Source organism: Bicyclus anynana, chromosome 2 (genome assembly GCF_947172395.1).
Source record: "Bicyclus anynana chromosome 2, ilBicAnyn1.1, whole genome shotgun sequence".
Classification (NCBI taxonomy): domain Eukaryota; kingdom Metazoa; phylum Arthropoda; class Insecta; order Lepidoptera; family Nymphalidae; genus Bicyclus; species Bicyclus anynana.
In genome coordinates this window covers 18,929,265-18,951,708 of record NC_069084.1, presented here as the reverse complement: position 1 = coordinate 18,951,708, position 22,444 = coordinate 18,929,265, and the positions used below count along the sequence as shown (strand labels likewise).

At 38.1% G+C, this 22,444-nt stretch overlaps 2 protein-coding genes across 6 annotated transcripts in view; one reads left to right on the top strand and one right to left on the bottom strand.

Moving 5' to 3' along the window:
- LOC112058407 (protein 4.1 homolog) overlaps positions 1-9,743 on the top strand; it is an 82,389-nt gene extending 72,646 nt beyond the window's left edge. For 4 of the 5 annotated variants that reach the window (XM_052888610.1, XM_052888606.1, XM_052888595.1 and 1 more), the window contains 5 exons: positions 1,771-1,857; positions 2,902-3,012; positions 3,602-3,712; positions 4,456-7,101; positions 7,198-9,743. In XM_052888610.1, coding sequence (XP_052744570.1) covers positions 1,771-1,857; positions 2,902-3,012; positions 3,602-3,712; positions 4,456-4,527 — 381 coding nt within the window. In that variant the 3' untranslated portion in view covers positions 4,528-7,101; positions 7,198-9,743. The remainder of the gene's footprint in view (positions 1-1,770; positions 1,858-2,901; positions 3,013-3,601; positions 3,713-4,455; positions 7,102-7,197) is intronic. The other variant, XM_052888602.1, reaches the window with a different exon arrangement.
- Positions 9,478-21,710, bottom strand: LOC112058409 (inactive pancreatic lipase-related protein 1). The gene is made up of 10 exons (XM_052888628.1): positions 21,571-21,710; positions 20,214-20,369; positions 18,770-18,856; positions 17,668-17,766; positions 17,508-17,601; positions 16,226-16,390; positions 13,836-13,954; positions 12,563-12,805; positions 11,608-11,791; positions 9,478-10,931 (listed from the first exon to the last, which is right to left on the bottom strand). Exons 2-10 carry the CDS (start codon positions 20,362-20,364, stop codon positions 10,769-10,771), a joined length of 1,305 nt encoding a protein of 434 aa, XP_052744588.1. The 5' UTR covers positions 20,365-20,369; positions 21,571-21,710; the 3' UTR covers positions 9,478-10,768.
- Positions 21,711-22,444: the final 734 nt, after the last annotated feature.

Genomic DNA, 22,444 nt, shown 5'->3' with positions numbered 1-22,444 from the left:
AATCATAAGTCGGAAGGCGGAAAAAAGCTAAAAGTCGGCCTTCTTGTTTGTTTTTTAATGTTTAAAATATTCATCCACGCTTATTGATCAGTTCGAACTGTAAGGATTAATTTCGCTCGTTCAGCTAGAGCTAGTAGTATCACGCTTAATCCTGCCACCAAGCTGTTGTATTTCGGTCTGAAAGATGAGGCTGGTGATTTTTAGATCGCGTATCAATATACACATTCTTTAATAAATAAAGAAATGTGCATAATAAAAAAACAAAAATTGTAAATCGCTTTTATTCATTTGAAATAACAATATCAGAAATTCTCTACCTAAATACAATGGTAACATCGAATTGTCGAAGAATTGTCACCAAATCAGAAGTACTGATGTGAAGGTAAACGAATGGCTGTAGTGTGCGAGTGTGTGAGTGGGAATGTCATAGAATGTTGTGTAGAAGTGCATTCCATTGTCATGTGAGCATGCGCATGCATTAATACACATGTCGTGAAATGGTTCGTTTATCATAAGTTACATTATTATACATTTACTTTTCATTCAAAATCAAATTACCTTTAATGTCCGAGTACTTAAAATTTCATTAAATCGAACCCAGGCATGCCTTATAATTTATAACCCAATAGTCCAGTAACATTAGCCCTAAAAAGGGAGGTCAATCTTGAAAAAAATAAAACGTTTTTTTTTCTATTCAACTTTATTGGCATATCAAATGTTGTTTAAAAACGAGGTCAAACCGCAAGAAATAATTTAATACGACGCACCTGCGTCAAAGATATCGTTAAAACAAAAGACTCTAATTTATTAGACAAATATCAACTCTAAACAAATTAGTGACTTATATACTTGGAAAGGAACCCAGGAATTCGCATCTACCAAGTCACCAACGCACTAGTAGTTAACTGATATCGATATCAGAGTCGCTAATGAGCTCGTTTATATTAGTTAGTTAAATTGGCATCACTTCCGTGCGCCTATTAGCGCCGTGTACAGGAGCATGCTTAGTTTATAGCCCTGCATGGGATAACCGAATAGTCTATTGTGTCGTGTGTGTGATGTTACTTTGGACAATTTATTATTTATTTAATTTAAAATAACAATTTGTTTTTTTATAATTTTAGAGGTTTGTATTTATTTTATTTAATCCCTACTTATTATATCGTTTTAAACAACGATGTTTTTTTATATAAATTATTATTATTATTAATTTCACTGATATTTTGTAACTGAACAAAAATCCATTGTTGAGACTTGGCATTACAGTAATGCTAAGGGCGGATAGAAAGAACCAAAGGCCTTGAGTAAGAGAGGCTTTTATATCTTCAGTAATGTATTTAATTTCGATTAATTCATTATAAAAGTTGTGTAGCATTTAAACTTACATATACATATAAATTAGAGTCCTTCCGAATGTTACTGTTTTTCGAGAGAAAATTTAAAATTTAAGAATTATAAGCTTGAAGGAGAAGGATTATCTTTAGCAAACAATCTAGTCTAAATTAGTCGTTCAAACTTAGCTGCTATTTATATGCCTCGAGTCATGAAGCTGTGGAAAAACAAAGTATCTTTTTCATCTCCAGATTAGCCAATAAACGTCCACTGGACCTAGCCTTTTAGATCCAAACAACGTGGTCAGACAGATATCTCAAGTATAGCTACATTGCTACTCCGCCTTGAGTCACGTTGGTTTTCTTAAGAGTTAATTTGAAAAAGAAGATATTGAAGTAAAAATGCTATCAGTTGCTAAAGGAATGTTCCATGGTACAGGAGCCCGGCTCGTACCGGACCACCACGACCACGACAGCGATGGGGAACGCGCCCTTCGGAGCCATGCTGCACGGCGCCGCCGCCAGGGTGAGTGATTCACCTCATCTTCATCATTAGTATCATATCAGCTAATCCACTGCTGGACTTGAACCATTGAAGGAGCATCTATACGTTGTGACGGAGTGTACATAACCCGCCAGATCAACGCGGACTCCGCCACACTGGAAGGCCCAGCTGCCGGCGCAGACTACCTCGGAAGAACGAGTCATCCGTATAACGTCGCCATCATAAAAGCCCCAGCTCCGCAGAAGAACTCTTGCTACGGAATCCATAGCGCTGAGCTACTGATCCGGGCTTATTGACTAAGCGGTCATAAATGAAGTCGAAAAGCCCGGATCAGCAGTTACTGCTCTGGTGTGAATACCCCTTTGTCCTCAACTAACCCAACTCAACGTGGATTCCGCAACACTGTACAACTGGGTTCCAAAAAACATAGTTGAGAGTATCGATTAATCGATATTATCATTGAACTGTGATCATCATGATTGTATCAAAAATAATGGGGATGATGACTAGGTTTGGTTGAATATATTGATTTTTATGATACATTCGGGTAAATAGGGTCAATGTTAACTAATTTATACATAAAAAGCAAAGATTGTCTGGATATTTGCAAAATAAATGAGATTATAAAATTTCAAAAACTACTAAAATTTTTTTATCGTAATTAGATGAAAATTCATACAGTTTTAGCTTCCTTACATTAAATGTGACATTTTTTAATATATGAACTATAAAGATAAACGCACAAATAACAAAGATATTAGTAATTTTGTTTGAACGCGCATACAAATCTAACGATCATTACATTGCCTATGACGTCATTTTTTCGAGCCATTTTGTATGGGGCGTTTTTCAGGGATCAGCGCCGCAAATCTGACTCTTTAAATACCTGTAGCTCCGAAAGTAATGATCGCAGATACCCTGTTCCTTTTACAAAATTGCTTTTCTATTAGTATACTCTTAATTTATATACAATTTAAAAAACTGTCATCATCCCTATTATGACTATATATATTAGTTTGAGAAAGCTTCTAATTCAGTCAAACAATGGAATGTATCCTTGCACAGATGAGCACGGGCCCGCAGGTGACGGAGGAGGAGGAGCCCGCGTCCGCGGACGGCGAGGTGGTCTCCTCGCAGACCATCAGCTCCAAGACGCGCACCGTCGAGACCATCACTGTGAGTCTCGGCACAGGATACGACAGTGGAAACACCACGTGTCCACTCAGTCCTGTCCTGTAGATATGTAGACAAACTAGCCAACTCATGGCGCGTGTCAGCGCGACTGAGTCATTAGATCGGTCGGCATGTGTCGTCACGAGCCTAGATAGTACGAAGTGCTCCGTGATTTAGGTGGGGAGTAGAGGGAGGCCGAGTGCTGGCTATATAGGCGACTAGCTAATTTTTGTCGTGGCGTTTGATACGTCCGCGCTTTTTGTTGGATAATCCTTCGTGGATTATTTTGGGAAAGACGGGAGAATGACTTGAGTGAAAGAGGGGAGTGGTCTTTAACACTACGTCCATAAAGAGACCTCAAGATTTTACTTGTGGGTTTTTTCGAGGGTTTAATAATCCTGGTGGGAATTGTTAGACCGGATAGGCTTTCATTCAATAATTGTCTTTTGCTCTTTAAATTTGCTTCTGATGGCAAGCCTTTTTCCAACACGCGCATGTTAGGCCTACGAGCCTGTATACGAGTACTATTAAGATTGCGAATCGGTTATATGGCCTGCACGTCCGCAGTGTGACCTTGTATGTACGGTTGCAGTACAAGACTGAGCGCAACGGCGTGGTGGAGACGCGCGTGGAGCAGAAGATCACCATCCAGTCGGACGGCGACCCCATCGACCACGACCGCGCGCTGGCCGAGGCCATCCAGGTGAGAACTGCGTCACTAGTCGACACAGGGGAGACTACTTACGGTTGCAGTACGAGACTGAGCGCTACGGCGTGGTGTTATGTTGTGTTCGGTGAAAAGCCGCCATGTAATTGCCTACTCACGATTTACGGGCTATTCAGTTTCGGCTGACCAATTCACTAACTTCGAAGAAGCTGAATATAATTTACTTCAAATCAATAACTGCCGCATTTTTCGTATTCCGTAATGTTCACAATATAATTCCGTAATGTTAACAAAAATTACAATGTCGACTGGACAATGCCTCTCTTTCTAACTACTCTATATATCCACGAAGGGCTGTCAGTAGGCCCCAGACCAAATGACATTTTTTACCTATAATCTTAGTTATGATCTATAATACGGAATACGAAACCACGTGACTTTAGAATTACTAACAATAGCTAAGTGGTAAATTTCAAATAATATGTCCCCTAACATACGTCAAAGTGAATTGACCTGCTGGTCATCTTTATTACCAATGGTAGTTAGTAACTCTCTCATCTCAGTTGCCGTGCAGACCTATGGCACAACGAGCTGGCGAACTTTTAGCTTTTGTAACATTTTGAAAGTGACACGTTCATAGTGTAACACATTGAAATTGTTTTTTGTAACATGTTGACAGTATAACATGTTTGAAATTGGTTTTTGTAACATATTGAAAGTGACATGTTGACGCTGTAATTTTTTCCAAAATGTTGATTTTGAATTTTGCTGACCCACAGGAAGCGACGGCGATGAACCCCGACATGACGGTGGAGAAGATAGAGATCCAGCAGCAGAGCACGCAGCCGTAGCGCTCGCTCGGAAGGGAATTCTTTTTTAAATTGTACGATCTCTACTTAGATAGCAAAGTGTCAGTTTTACACGACACGACACGACACGATCGTCAAGAGTATTCTGCTTGCGAGCTTTGGTGCGTTTTATATGATGCGATTTCTCGTGCGACGCGTATAATAAATGTATAACAAATGTAATTGTAAAATAAAACGTTATCTAAGATATCGTGTATATAAGAACGCTAAATCCGTGTGACGCGATCGCACGACTGATCGTATCGGATCGGCTTTCGACTTCCTACCAAGATGGCGGCCGCTCGTTTATAATATTTTGTATGTATATGGAGTTACATACGGACAGATATGTTTAAGCGACATAAATGCGAATATTAATTAAGTTTTATATTACGACAATATAATTATAATTGTCGAATTAGTTTTTTTATTATATTATATTGATGTTGTGTCGAAAACGCACTTTCCGATTTATTATTATTAATTAATATTATTATTATTATTAAATGTATCTTATGATTAATATTATTAAGCGTTAAAAAATGCAATTCAGATAATGTATAAATAACGTAAGTTGCAGCATTTTCAAAGTTTGACCTACTTTTAAGGAAGGGGGTTCTAATGTAAGCTTAGGCTAAGCGATACGTTACTGGGCTTTTTAGGGCGTGTAAAAGTTGCCATAGTGGAAAAATCGATGTGTTTGTTTGTAAGGCCGCGCACACACGATCCACTTCGCTGCTGCGGAACTTGACACGTGTACAGCGGGGGTAAAGTGATCGTGTGTGCTTACCTTAAAAACGTGAGAACATTTTGCTGCGATTCGTAAAATAAATAATTTAATTAAAACAAAAACTTAATTAATTATTCAGTTTCTCGGTTTGTTTTGAAGTTCTGTATAACACAATATTTTATATTAATCCCTATTTGCAATTGCTTACAATATATTCAAAAACTTCATACGTGTCAATGGTTACGAATACTTAGTTGTATCAAAACATAATGTTGAAACATCTCAACGGCTCTACTCAAGTGAATTGGTCGGTGTATGCCCGACCAGTTTCGAATTAGATGGAGCAACTAGGTAAAGCAAATGAAAATTAATGAAAACGTTTTTAAAATTTCTCTTTTAACTCTCTATGTGGTGCGGTTTGAGAGTTTCTTTTTATAGCAAAATAATCTCACGTCCTTAAGGCTGTGTAATTTGTCTAAAACTTTCGATGTTAGCTTTAAAACATGTCACGAACTGAACCACCGGTATTTAGATTAAAAAAATAAATGTTTCTCTCTCTCTGTATCGAAAATCTCAAAATGACATTCAATAATACTCGATTGACAGGTCAAACTATTATTCTAGGACCAAACTATCCTTCACTGTGGCATTGACATTGCACATGGAGTTGTAATTTATGACGTCATTTGACATGTGTCAAGAGCGTCATCACTGTTCTCTGTGTGATATTGCACATGAAAGTGTCATTCAACATTCAACGATGTCATCGTTTGACATTATCATGTCATAAATGCAATGTAAACGTCATAGTGGATTAGGACCATAAGCAATGAAGCATTAGGTTATTTTTGACAGCCAAAAATATACCAGTATACTTTGGTCTACAATTTTATTTCAACCGACATCCAATTAGGAGGTTGTAGGTTCTGTATTTTAACATTGTCAACTTTACAACCGATGGACATTCACTGCTGGACTAGTGGTGTCCAACGATTCTGTTGGACACTCAACACTTTTAGGCCTCAATACCAACACCGTGAGCGCCCATCGTCAGTGGTTTGCACATATACGCATAAAGACAATACTTACCCCTAAATGTTTTACCACTGGTATTGAAGACATTTTTGTATACTCTGAGTCGTACTGTGCTTACAGTGACTCATTCTGTGCACGCCACGTCTTACGTCCATCGGTCCCACTCGACGCGTTTACTAGTTTTGAACATATTTAACTGGTGAACCGATATATTAATTATCCGTGCGTGTTTGAATGTTTCAGTAGTTACTTTGGCGGCAACTTTCTGTTTGTACGTGCAATCGGGACCTAAAAATGTTAAAAAAAAAGTATATTTATGACATGTTGCTATAACTGAGGCGATTCTCACACAGGGCGACCCAACGGCGTCGAAACTAATTTGTGCACTGCCCGTCTGTCCGCGTTTGAGTTGCGAGGTGGGTCCAAACTATAATTCCACCCGGGTTAAAAATAAACATCCTACTAAATTTTTTAGAGTAGGTAAAGCTTTCTGCTTGTATGGAGTGCCTTTGTGATTAGTGTCATTACAAAACTAAATTCGTTCGTGTCTCCCTGTGTGATAATGCAGGAAACACAATTTTAACTCGTGACGCGACGCTACAATGTTTATGTCGTCTGCAGCATTCGCGTTCCGCGTTCAAAGTGTTGCCCGCCTTAATTCTAATATATTTCACCATTTAGGTGCTATTAAGGGTTTAATGTAATAATTCTATGTCTTGTGTATTTAGTGCCGTATTTTTTATATTTTTTAAGCTGGAACCTGGAGTCGCTTCCCGCTCACTAACTTCAACGACTAATGTGACATACGCGAGGTGTGACACACGCTCGTTTTGACATATGCGAGTTATGAAACACGCTCGTTTTGACATATGCGAGTTATGAAACACGCTCGTTTTGACATACGCGAGTTATGACACACGCCTGTTTTGACATATGCGAGTTATGAAACACGCTCGTTTTGACATACGCGAGTTATGACACACGCCTGTTTTGACATATGCGAGTTATGAAACACGCTCGTTTTGACATACGCGAGTTATGACACACGCCTGTTTTGACATATGCGAGTTATGAAACACGCTCGTTTTGACATACGCGAGTTATGACACACGCCTGTTTTGACATACGCGAGTTATGAAACATGCTCATTTTGACATACGCGAGTTATGAAACACGCTCGTTTGGACATACGCGAGTAATGACACGCTCGTTTTGACATACGCGAGTTATAGAGTAGCTGAGCAGTTATAGTTTTATTAAATACTTATTTTGTACATGATAAGTGCCTTAGAATAAGAATTCGGACACTGTTTTGTGACGAAATTTCCATAAATTTAATAATTACGTAATTAAATTTAATTCATTAATGAATAACTTAGAATTACTTGGTAATTGTTAATGAATGATCTAGGCAGTAATTATGTAACTTTTTATTGATCATAGATTTGCTGCCTATTACTTTAATAAAGTCGTTTAAAAATTATCTTACAAAGTAGGTATTTCACCCAGTAATTTTTAATTTATATAAATTTTATTGTCAATGTAAATTTAACTTACGATTGATTGTCTGCTCACGCGCGGTTTTAAGGTACGAAATAGGTTGAAACCTGCGTTGCGTACTAAATATTGTTAGAAGTAGATTTTGATTTGAACCCTATTCTATAGATTTGATCGAGATCATTGTTGTATTGTCTTTGTCATGTCGCATTAGTCGTTCAGTTGTCCGCTGTGTTCAGGCTTGCGGTCGACGTGTACTGTGTAGCTCCCTAGCGTATGTGGTGAGGCCAGAGGAGCGTTTGCCTATCGATATCACGAGCACAACACTTTGTTGTTGTACGAATATTTTATTGCACTACCATACTGTATGATTCATAAACCATGTACAAGAATAATATATAGTTTCTACTATAAAATCATTTATGTGGAACTGAGAAATCGTTCCACTACAATGTATATGTTATATTACGTTCAATTGATATCCTTCGATGATTGTTTTTGTTAAATTTAAAAACGATGTAAATTATTCGTACAATAATAATTTTTTAAAATTTAATCACGTTTCATCGCCATTTTTTATATAAACCGACCGGACATTCCAATATACCTGGCGTATTACACAATTGTTTAGATTTATAATGGTATGTTCGTTTTTATTGTATTCATTTTATATTTGTTTCTATAAGTATAGATAACTGTCCTTTTTTGGATCTGTGGGCGAAGACTTAATGAACATTTTATACATATATCTTAACTGCAGATACCCTTAATAAACAAAAATAGAAATCATTCAGTGCGTTATGCTCATGTGTGCGAAAAATATTCAAGCAACTTTGCGTATAGACAGATATTGATACATCCACTCTTAAGAACCTTCGGGTTTATAATAATATACAAGGAAACAGTACTTATTTACGCATTTTATTACTTTTATTTATGGTAAAAACAACTTGAAGGTCAACCGTGGCCAGTCCAAGGTTCTCATGTCATGTCATTTTATAATTACGTTTCTATCCTTTTAAATAGACGAGGCCGGTAATTGCTTGGCTAAGACTGTGCAGATTCCTAAAATACAATTGAAAACTAGAACGATAACTTAAACATGTTTTTTTTTGTAATTGGCGTAAAAAGAGACAATAAAAAGTTCACAAAATACCCAATTAAAATAGTTAAGTACTTCGTTATGGACAACGCTCGCTTTTTGGAAATAACGAAAATGAGATGAGAAATTATGTTGTTTTTATTCGCCCACAGAAGATATACAAAAGAAACAATGATTTTGTACAATTTTAATTATACATAAATATAATAACTATCTAATTAATATATTTCGTACAGTTTAGGCGTAAACGTTTTTTTTTTTTGTATAACATTAAGTTTATTATATTCTGATTCAGAATCAGAGTTTAATGGTAGAGTTTCTCTTAATTCTCTTTATTTTTATATAAATTCGACATTTTATTTAATTGTAAAGTTCTTGAATATGCGAAAAGGATGGTACTTCTTTCAAAAATTTCAGATACAATTTTTATATACGTATAGCGTTTTAATGACTTCATTATTGGGACTGGACAAAATTGTTGCGTTTTTATTTATATAAATAAAGTGTATCATTTTCCGTGCCTAAATATTTGTATACAAAAAATCATACAAAACATGCTTATCGCAAATTCTCGAATTGCTTGCGTGTGTTAGAGGAAAAATTTACATTATTCGATATTGATATTTTTTACGAACATTTTTGTCGATGAAAGTCGTTATTTTTTTCAGTCTGTATACCTGCAAAGAATAGTCATTTGTTGGAAATTATAAATGATTGCTCTGATATACGCAAGAACCTCATGTTTTATATTTATTAAAGATGTTTATTTTTCTAAGAGTCCCAGCTCCGTATTATTTGATATTTAACGAAGTTATGACGTCACAGATATTACAAATAAAAATGCTTTGTTTTAAAGTATGTCTTTTATTCTTTATTTAACAAACTACGAGACACGACAACTATATAACACACTAATAAAAATAATTTTATATGTATTTTTTAAATATTAATAAATGCGTGTATGTACTACAAAAAACGAGTAAGTACATGATTAAACAACTTACGGAAACAATAATTATAAAAATATCAACATAATATATGTATAAGCGCCGAATAAATATCATTTTTTTTAAAATAAATTAAACAGATGATAACTGTTATTGATTGAAGTATAAAATATATCATGAAATTTATTTAAAATAAATTAATAATTAATACAAAAAACCTCTATTGAATTAAGGGGGTGGTATTTTCAACAGTTGGTGGGTCGTTTATTTTCATAATTAATGTTTTGTTATTGACAAGTAGTCATTGTCCAACTTTAAAAACTACGTAATATCAATTGGATGTATGTTTGTACTATGATATAGGTAAGGTCTGAATAAGTATTGAGCAAAGAGATAAGTACAGCTGTTTCAACTCTAATCATTACTGTCATTTTAAGTTGGCTAAACAAGAAAGTCCCTGTAACAATCAGTGCAGTGCAGTATCTGAGAGTATCCTACAGAGTATCCAACGATTTCCAATGTGGGTTCCGAAAAAGTAGCCTGTAGATCTAAGATGTGGCTCACGACGTATGTCGAGGATTACAGAGTTCCGCATAATTGTTTGATACCATAGTTGCTAAAGATTTGATGCTATATCATTATTATTATGCAATACACATGGAATTATTGGACGTAATACAGAACTTAATTAATAATTAATGCAACTTAAGTGTTTCACAAAACATTCCCAGTATAAGTTCTTATTTGAATTAAAGTGGCTTTGATTTGTAATATTTTTACACAGAGTTCCGTACAATAAAAGACAAAAGACCTTAGTGGGTGTTCCATTTAGTTAAAAGTTTGGGAACGCCTGTCGTAAACTTATAGGTACAGTACAGTTTGTACAAATATATTATCTTGTACAATTATTATACATGTTGTTTAATGTTTATGTTATCCCGACACGAAGTCGGCGGCGTTCTGTATGATGCCGTCCATGTTCTTGTACTTGATGCCCGCCTGGCCCAGCCCGAACGGGTTGGTGGTGTTGGTCTGCAGGAAGTACTTGCCTTCTTCCTCGTCGTCGGGGCCCGGCTCGGACGCGTAGCCCATGTAACTAGAATTATACAAAGATTTTTCCATGTGTACAAATACAGTAGAACCCGTTTAATACCCGTTTCTCAGGAACCCAACTAAAAACGCGTCTTGGACGGGAAAGCGTATTATATGATATGGGTGGGGGATAGTGAAAAATATAATTACATATATAATAATTATAGTAGGGGAGCCAAAGAGGATTTTTGAAGTTACTCGAGCGCTACAGATGAACATAAGGGAGTAGGTATACCTTGCACTTTGTTGAGTACCTCCACCAAGTATGAGCCCTTAATATGTGGGTACGTTTAGGGCAACCAAAAAAAGCTAACTTTAGAAATACTCAACCAGCACGTCAGATTAAGATAAGGTGATAGCTAAAATGTGTCTATTTTGAAAATCCGATGATTTGAGCGTAATGTATTGGAATTAAAACCCGTATATTTCTGTTATCGAACCACGATCGCGGTTAAGTTTTTACTTATTTTGAATGAAATAATCTAAATAATCGCTCATGTTTTCTGATGATTTCAGTAAGCCAAGGTTATTAAATGTTGTTGTTGCACAAGTAGTTTCAGTCTCGACTTGCGGGTAGGTATGCCTGATGCTAAAATAGAAGTCTCACATTATCATCATCATTAACAGCCGAAGGACGTCCACTGCTGGACATCGGCTTCTTGAATGGACTTCCAAAATACCTGATGTTATCGAAGTCGCAGTCTCCGTTGGCGAAGGCGTCCCAGTCCTTGCAGCGCACGGCGGGGAAGGCGCGCGGGCGCAGCACGGACTCGCTGTACAGCTCCCAGGCGCGCGAGTGCGAGCACGTCTGCAGCAGGCAGTCGGGCTGCCGGGTGCCGCGGTTGGGGTAGTAGTCCTTGTGGCCTGCGGACGGTGGTTGTCGGCATTACCAGCCTGTTCGAATGACCCGCTACAGGGCCAGGCCTACTTCTTTAAAGGACAAGAGATTTGACGCCGCGCTCGCTGGCGGCTTGGCGGAATTCGGGTGACAATATATTATTTTGATTCTGTAACTATTACTATCAGATGTTTATGATAATGACCAGCTGACTAGTTAGCAGTTCACTAGTTTTGTCTTTAGTAACAACCTATTAAAATAAACATCAAATCAACTGACAAATTGTAAGTAGGTAGGTACTGTATGATATCCAATGGGTTGTCAGTAAATACCGGACGACATTTTTTACATGGAATCTCAATTTCGTATTTGTCAAGTAACATACGTTAAAGTTAGCGAATTAGCGCAAGACTGGCGCTGAACTCTCCGAGCATGTTAATCGTTGAAGCACAAACCACTTCCCAACTTAGGGCAGGCCGCAGGTGCCCTAAGTTGAGAAGTGGTTTGTCTAGAGCCGCTCTGCACGTCTCGATACTGTCTAAACGTCCTTAATGGCTCCACGGAAGAACCCTCAGTGTCCTCTCGAACATAGTAATATGCTGAGTCTTTTAGGTTCACATCATGCTTGTTGTAAATTATTTTAATTCTTGGATTTTATCTTTCTTTTGTGGTATGTATAAACTTTTCTTTCTTTGTTTAATATTTGATAATCCGACCTAGAACCCAGGAGCTAGTGATCCGAAGCCACTGGACGAGGCAGTCCATAAAAGCGACACAACCACAAAGCAAATACTGACCGACTTGCTCTGAGATGCCGTACGCCCCGGCGTCGGTGTGCACGATGTCCACGTAGTCCGCGTCCGTGCGGTTGAGCCGCAGCGCGGGCTGCAGGCGGCTGAAGCAGGGCCCGGCGGGGTCCAAGCCCGTGATGCGGCCCAGCTTGCTGCCGCTCAGCTCCGTGAAGTGCTTGCCCGTGTAGCCGGCGATGTGCGCGCCCAAGCTGTGCCCCACTATGTGGATTTTAGACGGACTCTGACCCTCTGCCAACAAATAAACATTAATAAATAGCAATCAAGGCAAGCAAACATACATTTATTTTTTTTTGCGTGACTATTTGGGAGTCTTTGCGTTGGAATACCTATGTACTTTAAAACTTAGAGAATTCTATCATTATAAAACGCAAAGAACGTAGGTAGTTACCTAAGTTCTATGATAAAATGTATCACAATGATATCATAATGATATACATCATTGTATTACTAATTAATTACCTATTTATTCTTAAAATCATAAATTGATAGATAAATCGTTTTAGAACAGTGGAGCTTATAGAAGAGGGCTAATCTAATGAAAAGTTCAAGTCCGAAGACGATAACTGTATGCCGAAGGCGTAACCAGTGAGTTGTGAACGAACATCTAAATATGTACCTACTAGGTACTAGTTAGTTTAAGTTAAACATCTAGGATAATAATTTATGTTCCCACGAGAAGATGCTGCTGATAACTGCATTGCATAAATTAGTAGTCGTAACTTGTTTATTATTTATTGTGTTGTTTATCCACGTCTACCTATATACCTATGTACATATTCGATGATAGAATCAGCGGATGTAGGGGCCAGCGTCATTTTTATGATGCCATGATAAGTTAGACCTTGACTTGACTGCAATCTCACTTGATGTTAAGTGACGTCTAAGATGGATGGGCTTAATTTGAAGATGGTTTATTATACTCATACCTCTGACGGTTTCTACGCGGTACCATACCGGAACGCTAAGTCGCTTGGCGGTAACTATTTGCCGGTAGGTTGGTAAGATCATGGCTAATCCCAACCAACAGATAAGACCTAAGCCAATTGAGAAATTTTAAAATCCTGCGGTCTGCGGTCAGGGGGCCAGTGTGGACAGCTCACCCTTGACCAGCGCGTGCAGCAGCGCCCCCAACCGTTCCCCGATGAAGCGCACCAGCGTGGTGGAGCGCAGGTAGAACCAGCTGATGTAGGGGCTGGCGTCCAGCGCGATCATACTCAGCCTGCGGTCTGCGGCCAGGGGGGCAGTGTGGACAGCTCACCCTTGACCAGCGCGTGCAGCAGCGCCCCCAACCGTTCCCCGATGAAGCGCACCAGCGTGGTGGAGCGCAGGTAGAACCAGCTGATGTAGGGGCTGGCGTCCAGCGCGATCATACTCATCCTGCGATCTGTGGACAAAGGTCGCCATTGTTATTTGTTCTTGGCCCATCTACAACGGGGATGATGACTAAGTTTGAATATGCTGATTTTTATGATACATTCGGTTAAATAGGGTCAATGTTAACTAATTTATACATAAAAAGCAAAGATTGTCTGGATATTTGCAAAATAAATGAGATTAAAAAATTTCAAAATCTATTAAAAATCTTTTAACGTAATTAGATTAAAATTTATACAGTTTTAGCTTCCTTACATTAAATGTAACATTTTTTAATACATGAACTATAAACTTAAACGCACAAATAACAATGATATTAGTAATTTTGTTTGAACGCACATACAAATCTAAAGATCATTTACACACATTTATTCACATTATCTACGACGTCATTAGTTCGTGCTATTTTGTATGGGGCGTTTTTCAGGGATCCGCGGCAGCGCCGCAAATCTGACCCTTTAAACCCCTGTAGCTCCGAAAGTAATAATCGCAGATACCCTGTTGCTTTTACAAAATTGCTTTACTATTAGCATACTCTTAATTTATATACAATTTAAAAAACTGTCATCATCTCTATTTGGATAAAAGGCGATGATTTATCACGGGTGCTCGATTTAGGCTAAATCCTCCTTTTCTTTTCAAATTATTGCATTGTCAAATCAATCTGACCGCTCAATTGGAGTCAAAATCAAGTAGACTACGACTCACTAGAGTTACGATTACAGTTACAGTTACAGTTACAGTTAGTTAACTAATACTTACCTACAAATCGTTAAAAACATGAATTAAAACCCGATCTATGATGGACAAGGATTTATTGAGCTAAGCTACAAGCAATTTATTCGAACGTCACTTGTAGCCTATTTTAATAGGTTTAGGTACCTATACCTACTTGTACCTAAACTGATTCAATTAAAGAGTCATGGATAACCGGAGACAATACAGATGAGTCACGTACGGTTCAATTAGATCATAGTTACAATACGCGCGTATTAAATCAGGAAAACACATAATTCCAATCCATTGTTATTCTTTTCTCGATCTTACACAAGCGCGGAATAATGAGTTTGTTTTAACATGAACGGCGTTCTTTGATATTCGCGGAACATTTGTCTTTTGCAATTATTGTCATTGATCGAATATTAGATAATATCTAGTAGGTACGTGGATAACATAAGTTTCCAGGTAGCTACACCTGGCCAAGCGCGTTTTAGGTCACAATTAATCTACATTTACCATCAGGGTGAGATCACGGAATTAAAAGCGTTTTTCTATAAATTTTCATGGTCAAATGCGGACCCAAGTAACTAGTATAAAAAAATCTTGTAAGGTATAGTTTCAACCAGAAATGCCAAAAAATAATGATATAATTAAAGTCTGTACATAATATTAATCTTTTTAACATAAAAATGGAAGCGTCATAAAAGATGTATTTCAGTTATTTTGACTTTAACACAAAATTACTAAACCGATTTTCTCTTTCAAACAAAAAAAAATGAAAATTCAAAATTGGTTAATAAATGACGTAGTTTATGAGGTAAAAAACATACGCGTCGAATTTATGATAAACTCAAACAGTACTAATTACCTACTATTAGGTTTTCACCAATATATTTGAATAGGGATGATGACAGTTTTTTAAATTGTATATAAATTAAGAGTATACTAATAACAAAGCAATTTTGTAAAAGTAACAGGGTATCTGCGATCATTACTTTCGGAGCTACAGGGATTTAAAGGGTCAGATTTGCGGCGCTGCCGCGGATCCCTGAAAAACGCTCCATACAAAATGGCACGATTTAGTGACGTCGTTGGCTCGCTGATCGTTAGGTTTGTATGGGCGTTCAAACAAAATTACTAATATCTTTGTTATTTGTGCGTATATGTTTATAGTTCATTTATTGAAAAATGTCACATTTAATGTAAGGAAGCTAAAACTGTACGAATTTTCATCTAATTACGATAAAAGATTTTTAATAGATTTTGAAATTTTATTATCTCATTTATTTTGCAAATATCCAGACAATCGTTGCTTTTTATGTATTAATTAGTTGACATTGACCTTATTTACCCGAATGTATCATAAAAATCAATATATTCAAACCTAGTCATCATCCCCATTATCTGAGTAATGTGATGTAGGTTTCGGAATATTGGCAAGATTTTGTGTAAATTAATTGAAATATGTGTTGGAAGTGGCGGAAGAAGTTTAATCCTCTGGGAGCAAATACAAGACAGATGCAAGTGAAGGGCTGACGGAGAAACAACAAGAACTGACCGCCATCGAAGTAGGCCTGGCTGACGCTGGTGAAGCTGGTCTGGGAGGGGTCGTCGGTGAACCCGTGGCAGAACACCACGAGGTGCGAGTCCTCGTCGTAGGAGCGCGCGACGCGCAGCGCGGCCGCGGCGTTGCCGATGCTCATCGTCGTCGTGAATAGCCTGCGGAGATGCAGCTCTTTTAGAATTTGTTGGATAAGGGACCTCACACACTAGACGGTCAAGACCACGACCAGGTTAATTCAAAGAAACCAAATAAACATTGTGCGTTTGGCCGCAAACCTGACCGGCACGACTATCGTTACGACCAAGCTACGTGGTTTGCTATGAGCTCTCAACTCTTAGCGGCGGCAGCCAACGGAAGTCCACTGCCGCCGAGACGTCGCTGACTGCAGGCGTCGACGCAGTCGCCTGCCGCCGTGATGTCACCGACTGCAGTCGACTGCAGTCGTCGGTAGCAGCTGCCGCTCGTGTAAATGAACACTTACGTGGTTTGCTATGAGCCCTCGCGCACTAGTAGACGGCCCGGCCAGCTAGAGTACTTGGGCAGAATAAGTGCAACGTCCCGATAATGATGACTAGTTTTTATGAGACATTCGGGTAATTAAGGTCAATATTAACTAATTCATATGTAAAAAACTAATATTGATTGGAAGTTTGTAAAAAAAATCTAAACTTTTAATAAAAATGCAACAGGTCAAATTCTGTACATTGAAGATATTTTGAAAATTTTTGCGATGCGAGGGCATTGCTATAGCCTTCCAGCCCAGTGGTGATCTATGCCGGAGGGTGTAGTTTAGAATCCGGTCCGGGGCAAGCCTGCATACCAGAGAATTTTCTCAATTCTGTACGTGTGTGAAATGCCATTCCGATTTTGGGCCAACCTGGTGGATTATTTGGCCTAAAGCCATTCTGAGAGGAGACTCAAGCTTAGCAGTGAGCCGATTATGGGTTGATAATGATGATGATGATGATGTTGATACAGGCTGCTGGGGAGTATTTCCAGCTGCCCAACTACAGCCACTATCTGAAGATCAGTGCGTTTATAACATTACCATTGTTCCAAAAGCTCATGATATAAGCTCATGATATCTCGCGTATTCGTATTTCGGTATCTGTTGTACCTGATCTGGTATACCTCCAAAAACCCGACAAGCTTAATTTCTTGCAGCAGTAAAACCTGTCTTAATGTTTAATCAGTCTTTCTGAAATAAAAGACAGATAGGTACAGGCTGGTCTAAGGGTACAGGTGAGATAGGTAGGTACAGGAAAAACTTACTCCGTTTTGAAAACCAACTTGAGATCTTCGAAGTCCGGTTCCTTATCGCTTATTTGTTCGTAGGAAACGCCCAATATTTTTTGCACATTTTTACCTGTCAAGTCAGATTTACATTATTTTTGTATTTCACAACTGATTTAGTAAAATGAGAATGACTCACATTGCGAGGAGATGCCGTAGAAGATGGTGGTGTCGATGGGGTGTTTGATAGTTTGGATCTCTTTCTGCAGACCCTGCCCCACTGTCTCCGCTGCCACCTCTGGCGCACAAAATATACAATTATACACAATTAATAGTACAAGTAAAATAGTAAAAGTAGGTAGGTGTCAAGGGCGTAGCCACCGCCGTATCAGCGAGATCAATGATACGGGGCCCTGGACTACAGGGGTCACTTACGTGTGAAAGCGAAAATATGTAAAAAGCAATCTAGGGAAGAAAAAACATGAAAAAATCTGCAGAAATGACAAAAAGTATAAAAAAAGTAATACTTTATGGTGAAAGAGTTAAGAGCTGAATAAATCAAAAACTAAATGGATTTTTCGGGATTTGCCACTCGTCTATTGGGCCCCCCAACAAATTTTGATCAGGGCACTCTACGCCACTGGTAGGTATACCGAATTTAAATTCATTACCGGTGTTATCAATATGAATAGGAAAAGTTTGTGTTAAGTAGAATAATAGCGAAGTACTGAAATTTAAAAATCTTTAACATATGTAAATAGGTATACTTACTAACTTAATTTATTTCTACGAAATAACGAACGTTCGATAAACGATGTCATTACCGACATTGAAATGATCGAAAAATTTGATGATCGCCAAGTCGACAAAGCCCTGCCGTTTGATGTAAAGACTTTTGAACCGTTCATGCGAACCATTCATGAGAATGATTTTCTAGGAGTCTAACTAGAGTTAATCGTTAAGGGGGTTTCTATGTAATCTTCTGTAATAATAGTCTAATTAAAGTTGAAGTCAGGCCCAATAACCCAATAATATTAAATAAAGACAACTTGAGCTATGTGAATATGACATCTGCCTTCGATTTGGAGGGCGCAGGTTCGAAAAATATCGTGAGGAAACCTGCATACCAGAGAATTTTTTCAATTCTCTTCATAGGTATATGAAGTCTGCCAATCCGCGTTGGGCCAGCGTGGTGGACTATTAGCCTAACCCCTCTCATGCTGAGAGGAAACTCGTGCTCAACAGCGAGTCGAATATGGATTGTTAATGACGAAATAATACTTATTTGTAATCAAACTCACTGCCCGCTTCTCCCGCTGAGCTAACTCTTTCGCCGATGGGTCGGCCGACCGTCTCCAGTCCGTCGCCAAATGACTTCGCTGCACCGACTGCAGACAAACAATTACTTTTGGTATAGTAGCAGTATACGAAGAGCCGATAGACGTTGGGGTCTCAAGGTGCTAATATGGCGACCCCGCACCAAGAAGCTCTGTGTTGGTCGACTCGCTTCTAGGTGGCCGAAGATATTAAGTTGCTAAACAGACGCTAGATGCAGGCAGCTTACAACCGTGTTTCTTAGTTAATAAATAAGCAGCAGAAGTTGCATTACATATTATTTTAAAATGAATCAAATATTTTTAGTTATGTAGGTATCAGTAGTAGTTCCACTGCCATTATTTATTAATGGGTCCCCATTGTTTACACATACGTAAGTGACTCGGAAAATATGCCGATATTAGGTAGCTTTAAATACCAAACAGCACAATAGTATTTGTCGATTGAATATTAGTTTATCGCTCCACTTGTCCAAATACAGAATTTGAAAAAAAAAATTATTGCCGTATTAGCGAATAGGTACGTACTTACTTGTAATATTTACAAGAATAATTAATAAAATAAAATAAAATACAATTGTTAGTTGTTAGATAGTTATATCTAATCTACCTACATATTTAACTTAAAATGTACCTAAAAGTCTGTACAATTCATTCATAATCTAAAAAATAATAAATGCGCGCCAAAAAATCATCTGCCTATATTAGTTTTAAAAATTAAATAATTTAGAGCTGAACGCAGCAATTATTTGTGGTGATACTTTTCCGGAATGATTTAAGAAATTACATACTTTTGAAGTTATAATTTCGTACGGGAATGTAAACCGCTTCGTATCGAACCACTATGTCTGAATTCCCTTTCTTTCACACATACGGCATTAGGCTGGTTTAAGAGCCCCCGCTCGCTTACAACTTTTAGTTGGCCGACTTAGTCGGCCGATTATAGAACAGGTATAGCGATGTATGACAGCCCGCACATCTGTCCAACTAAATCGTCCAACACTATATCGTGCACAATCAAAAAGTCAGCCAACTAAAAATTGTCAGTCTGAGCGGCCACCCTTAGAGTCCCGCTGACCGGACGCTGACCGTCGGCGCTGACAGCTCAGGATAGCTATGCGTTATTCTGAAACGCTCCCTAGGAGTTCACACATTTCGCCTGTCAGCACCAAAGCGCCGTCTAAAGCCAATCTTAGGCTTAAGTTAACAGTTCGGTCGAGCGTCTCGAGACGTATACGTTTTATTGAAACAAATAACAAAGGTCCGGGGCATGCACTTCCAACTATTCAGTTGTGTGCATCACGGTGTCAAACGGTGAAGAAAAACCTTTCTCATTCTGAGAGGAGACTCGAGCTCAGCAGTGTACTCGACGACTGTATAAAGGTAATATACACATGTGGTTCCAACGTACCAGTGTTATTTCCTGCAGCGGCTACGAACGAGCCGACGGGCTGCGCGACCGACTTGAAGCCCTTGGAGAAGAACGAGCCGAAGCCATTGTCCGGCTCGGCTGCGGCGTGCGCCAGCAGCCAGCAGACCAGCAGGGAGGAGAATTCTCTCATGTTTACTGAAAAAGTTTGAAAACTTTTAGATCACAAAAAATCACAAAGCTTTTCCTATCAGAAATGCTCCGTAGAAGTAGTATAAGTTCTTTAAACAACATTCAGAAGGTGTTGTTGAATGAAATTACAGGCATATGTTTCAGGTCGCAGAACATGGCATACACCTATATTCATCTTTTAAGGATAACTTACCATATCCGCATTCTATCTTATGAAGAAATGGTCACGTAGTATTTACACCGATTTTCTTGCGAGCGTCAACTGCTAGTTATTTTATTTAATCGTGATTATGTACTCAATCGTGACGTGTTTATGATTCAATTGTATGGTTTTTATAAATAGCTGTTTGATAATAAAAAAAAGTAATCGTTTGTATATCGGGAAGCGGCTGGCGGAGGTCGCTCGGGTCAAGTCACAAGGCGAGCAACACTGTGCCACTGGCATTCGCAGCTTGTGTTAGTACGCTAACAGACGAATTAACAATGTCGTAAAACGTTTTATTTATATTGTATAGGCTTGACTATAATCTTGCCTGATGGAAATCAATGATGAGGCCTAAGATGAAGTGCGCTCGCCTAGAAGAAGCCTATTCACTCTTGCCTTGAAGGTGCACAAGTAATGATTTCATTATTAATTTATTATTAGTATCAAGATTTTTAGATATATGTATGTACATAAATTGCCGGGGTTAGGGTAGCCCAGAACCGGGGATGGACTCTCTTTTAATAAAATTGATATCTACTAATCTATATGTTATAAAAAAAAACAAAATCAGGCTATAGCTACACAGTTTTGTAACAGAAACAACTGGACTAGTCTAGAGGCACAGATATACATATACTGTAAAATAGAACATATTCCAGCTTTTTATTGTAGCTATTTACAGCTACATGGGCTACCTGGGTATCGCTTAGTTCTATGTGCGTGATACTGCTGTACACAAATATGATTAAGTTGATTGCCTTTTAATAATAATTTAAAATATCTTTCACACATTTTTTTCACCTACCTACATTGCAATTTCAATCAAAATACTAAAAGAATAAAGAACTAAAAACTGCAAGATCTGAAAATCGGTGTGAAAGTTCAAAGGAAGCTTAAACCTATACTACTCGTAATTAGAAATTTAATAATTATTATTTAACCGATTAGGAGATACTTAGCAGACTATTAATATCGTAAACGTAATTGTAATGATCGACTCACATTGCGTTAGTGATATCTCGTTGATGTAACACCGGTTACTGATATCATTCGCGATCTACATCTCTTTATAGGAAGTTTGTGATCGAGCTACGAGTACACGCGGCGACGCGAGTTGTGGCTACAACTGTACCATTTGCGAATTCACTTGTACAATTGTACAGTACGTACATGTCTAATAGAAATATTAGAATCTATACTAATATTATAAATGCGAAAGTAAGTCTGTCTGTCTGTTCCTTTTCACGGCTAAATGGCTGAACCGATCAAAATAAATTTTGGTATTATGATGGACCTTGGAGCAGAACATAAGCTAGTTTTTATCCCTAAAATAAAAAAAAAAACTAGGGGGTGAAATAGGGATTGAATGTTTGTACGGAAAGGGAATGTCGCGATAGCAATAATGAAGTAGAATGGAATAGAAGCAAATAGAATAGAATAGAAAATCCAAACCCCGTTTTGAGTTTGAATTTAAAAATTTCTTAAATCACATTATATTTCATAATTTTTTTCATGATTTATGCTCAATCTTAATATGTTAATGCGAAAGGTCGAAAAAAAACCGCTTGATGTACAAAGCTGAAATTAGGCAGTGTGGTAGAGAGGTAAGTACTACATGTTCACTAAGAACGGATTTTGCGATAGGGCTGGATTAAAGAGGGAGGTCTAACGGCGGACGAAACCGCGGGTGTCCGCTAGTACATTATACCTATACCTAATTAATTTTCGGAACACTGATTTCCTTTGGTGGGTGCGAATGGAGCAAAATCTCTCTATAACCTGCTCAAAGTCCTTGGCATCGCTAGAAATGCATGGTCTAAGCAAAACTGCTCTAGTAGAATCACAGCAAATTTGGCTGGGTACGTGGGTAAGGGAG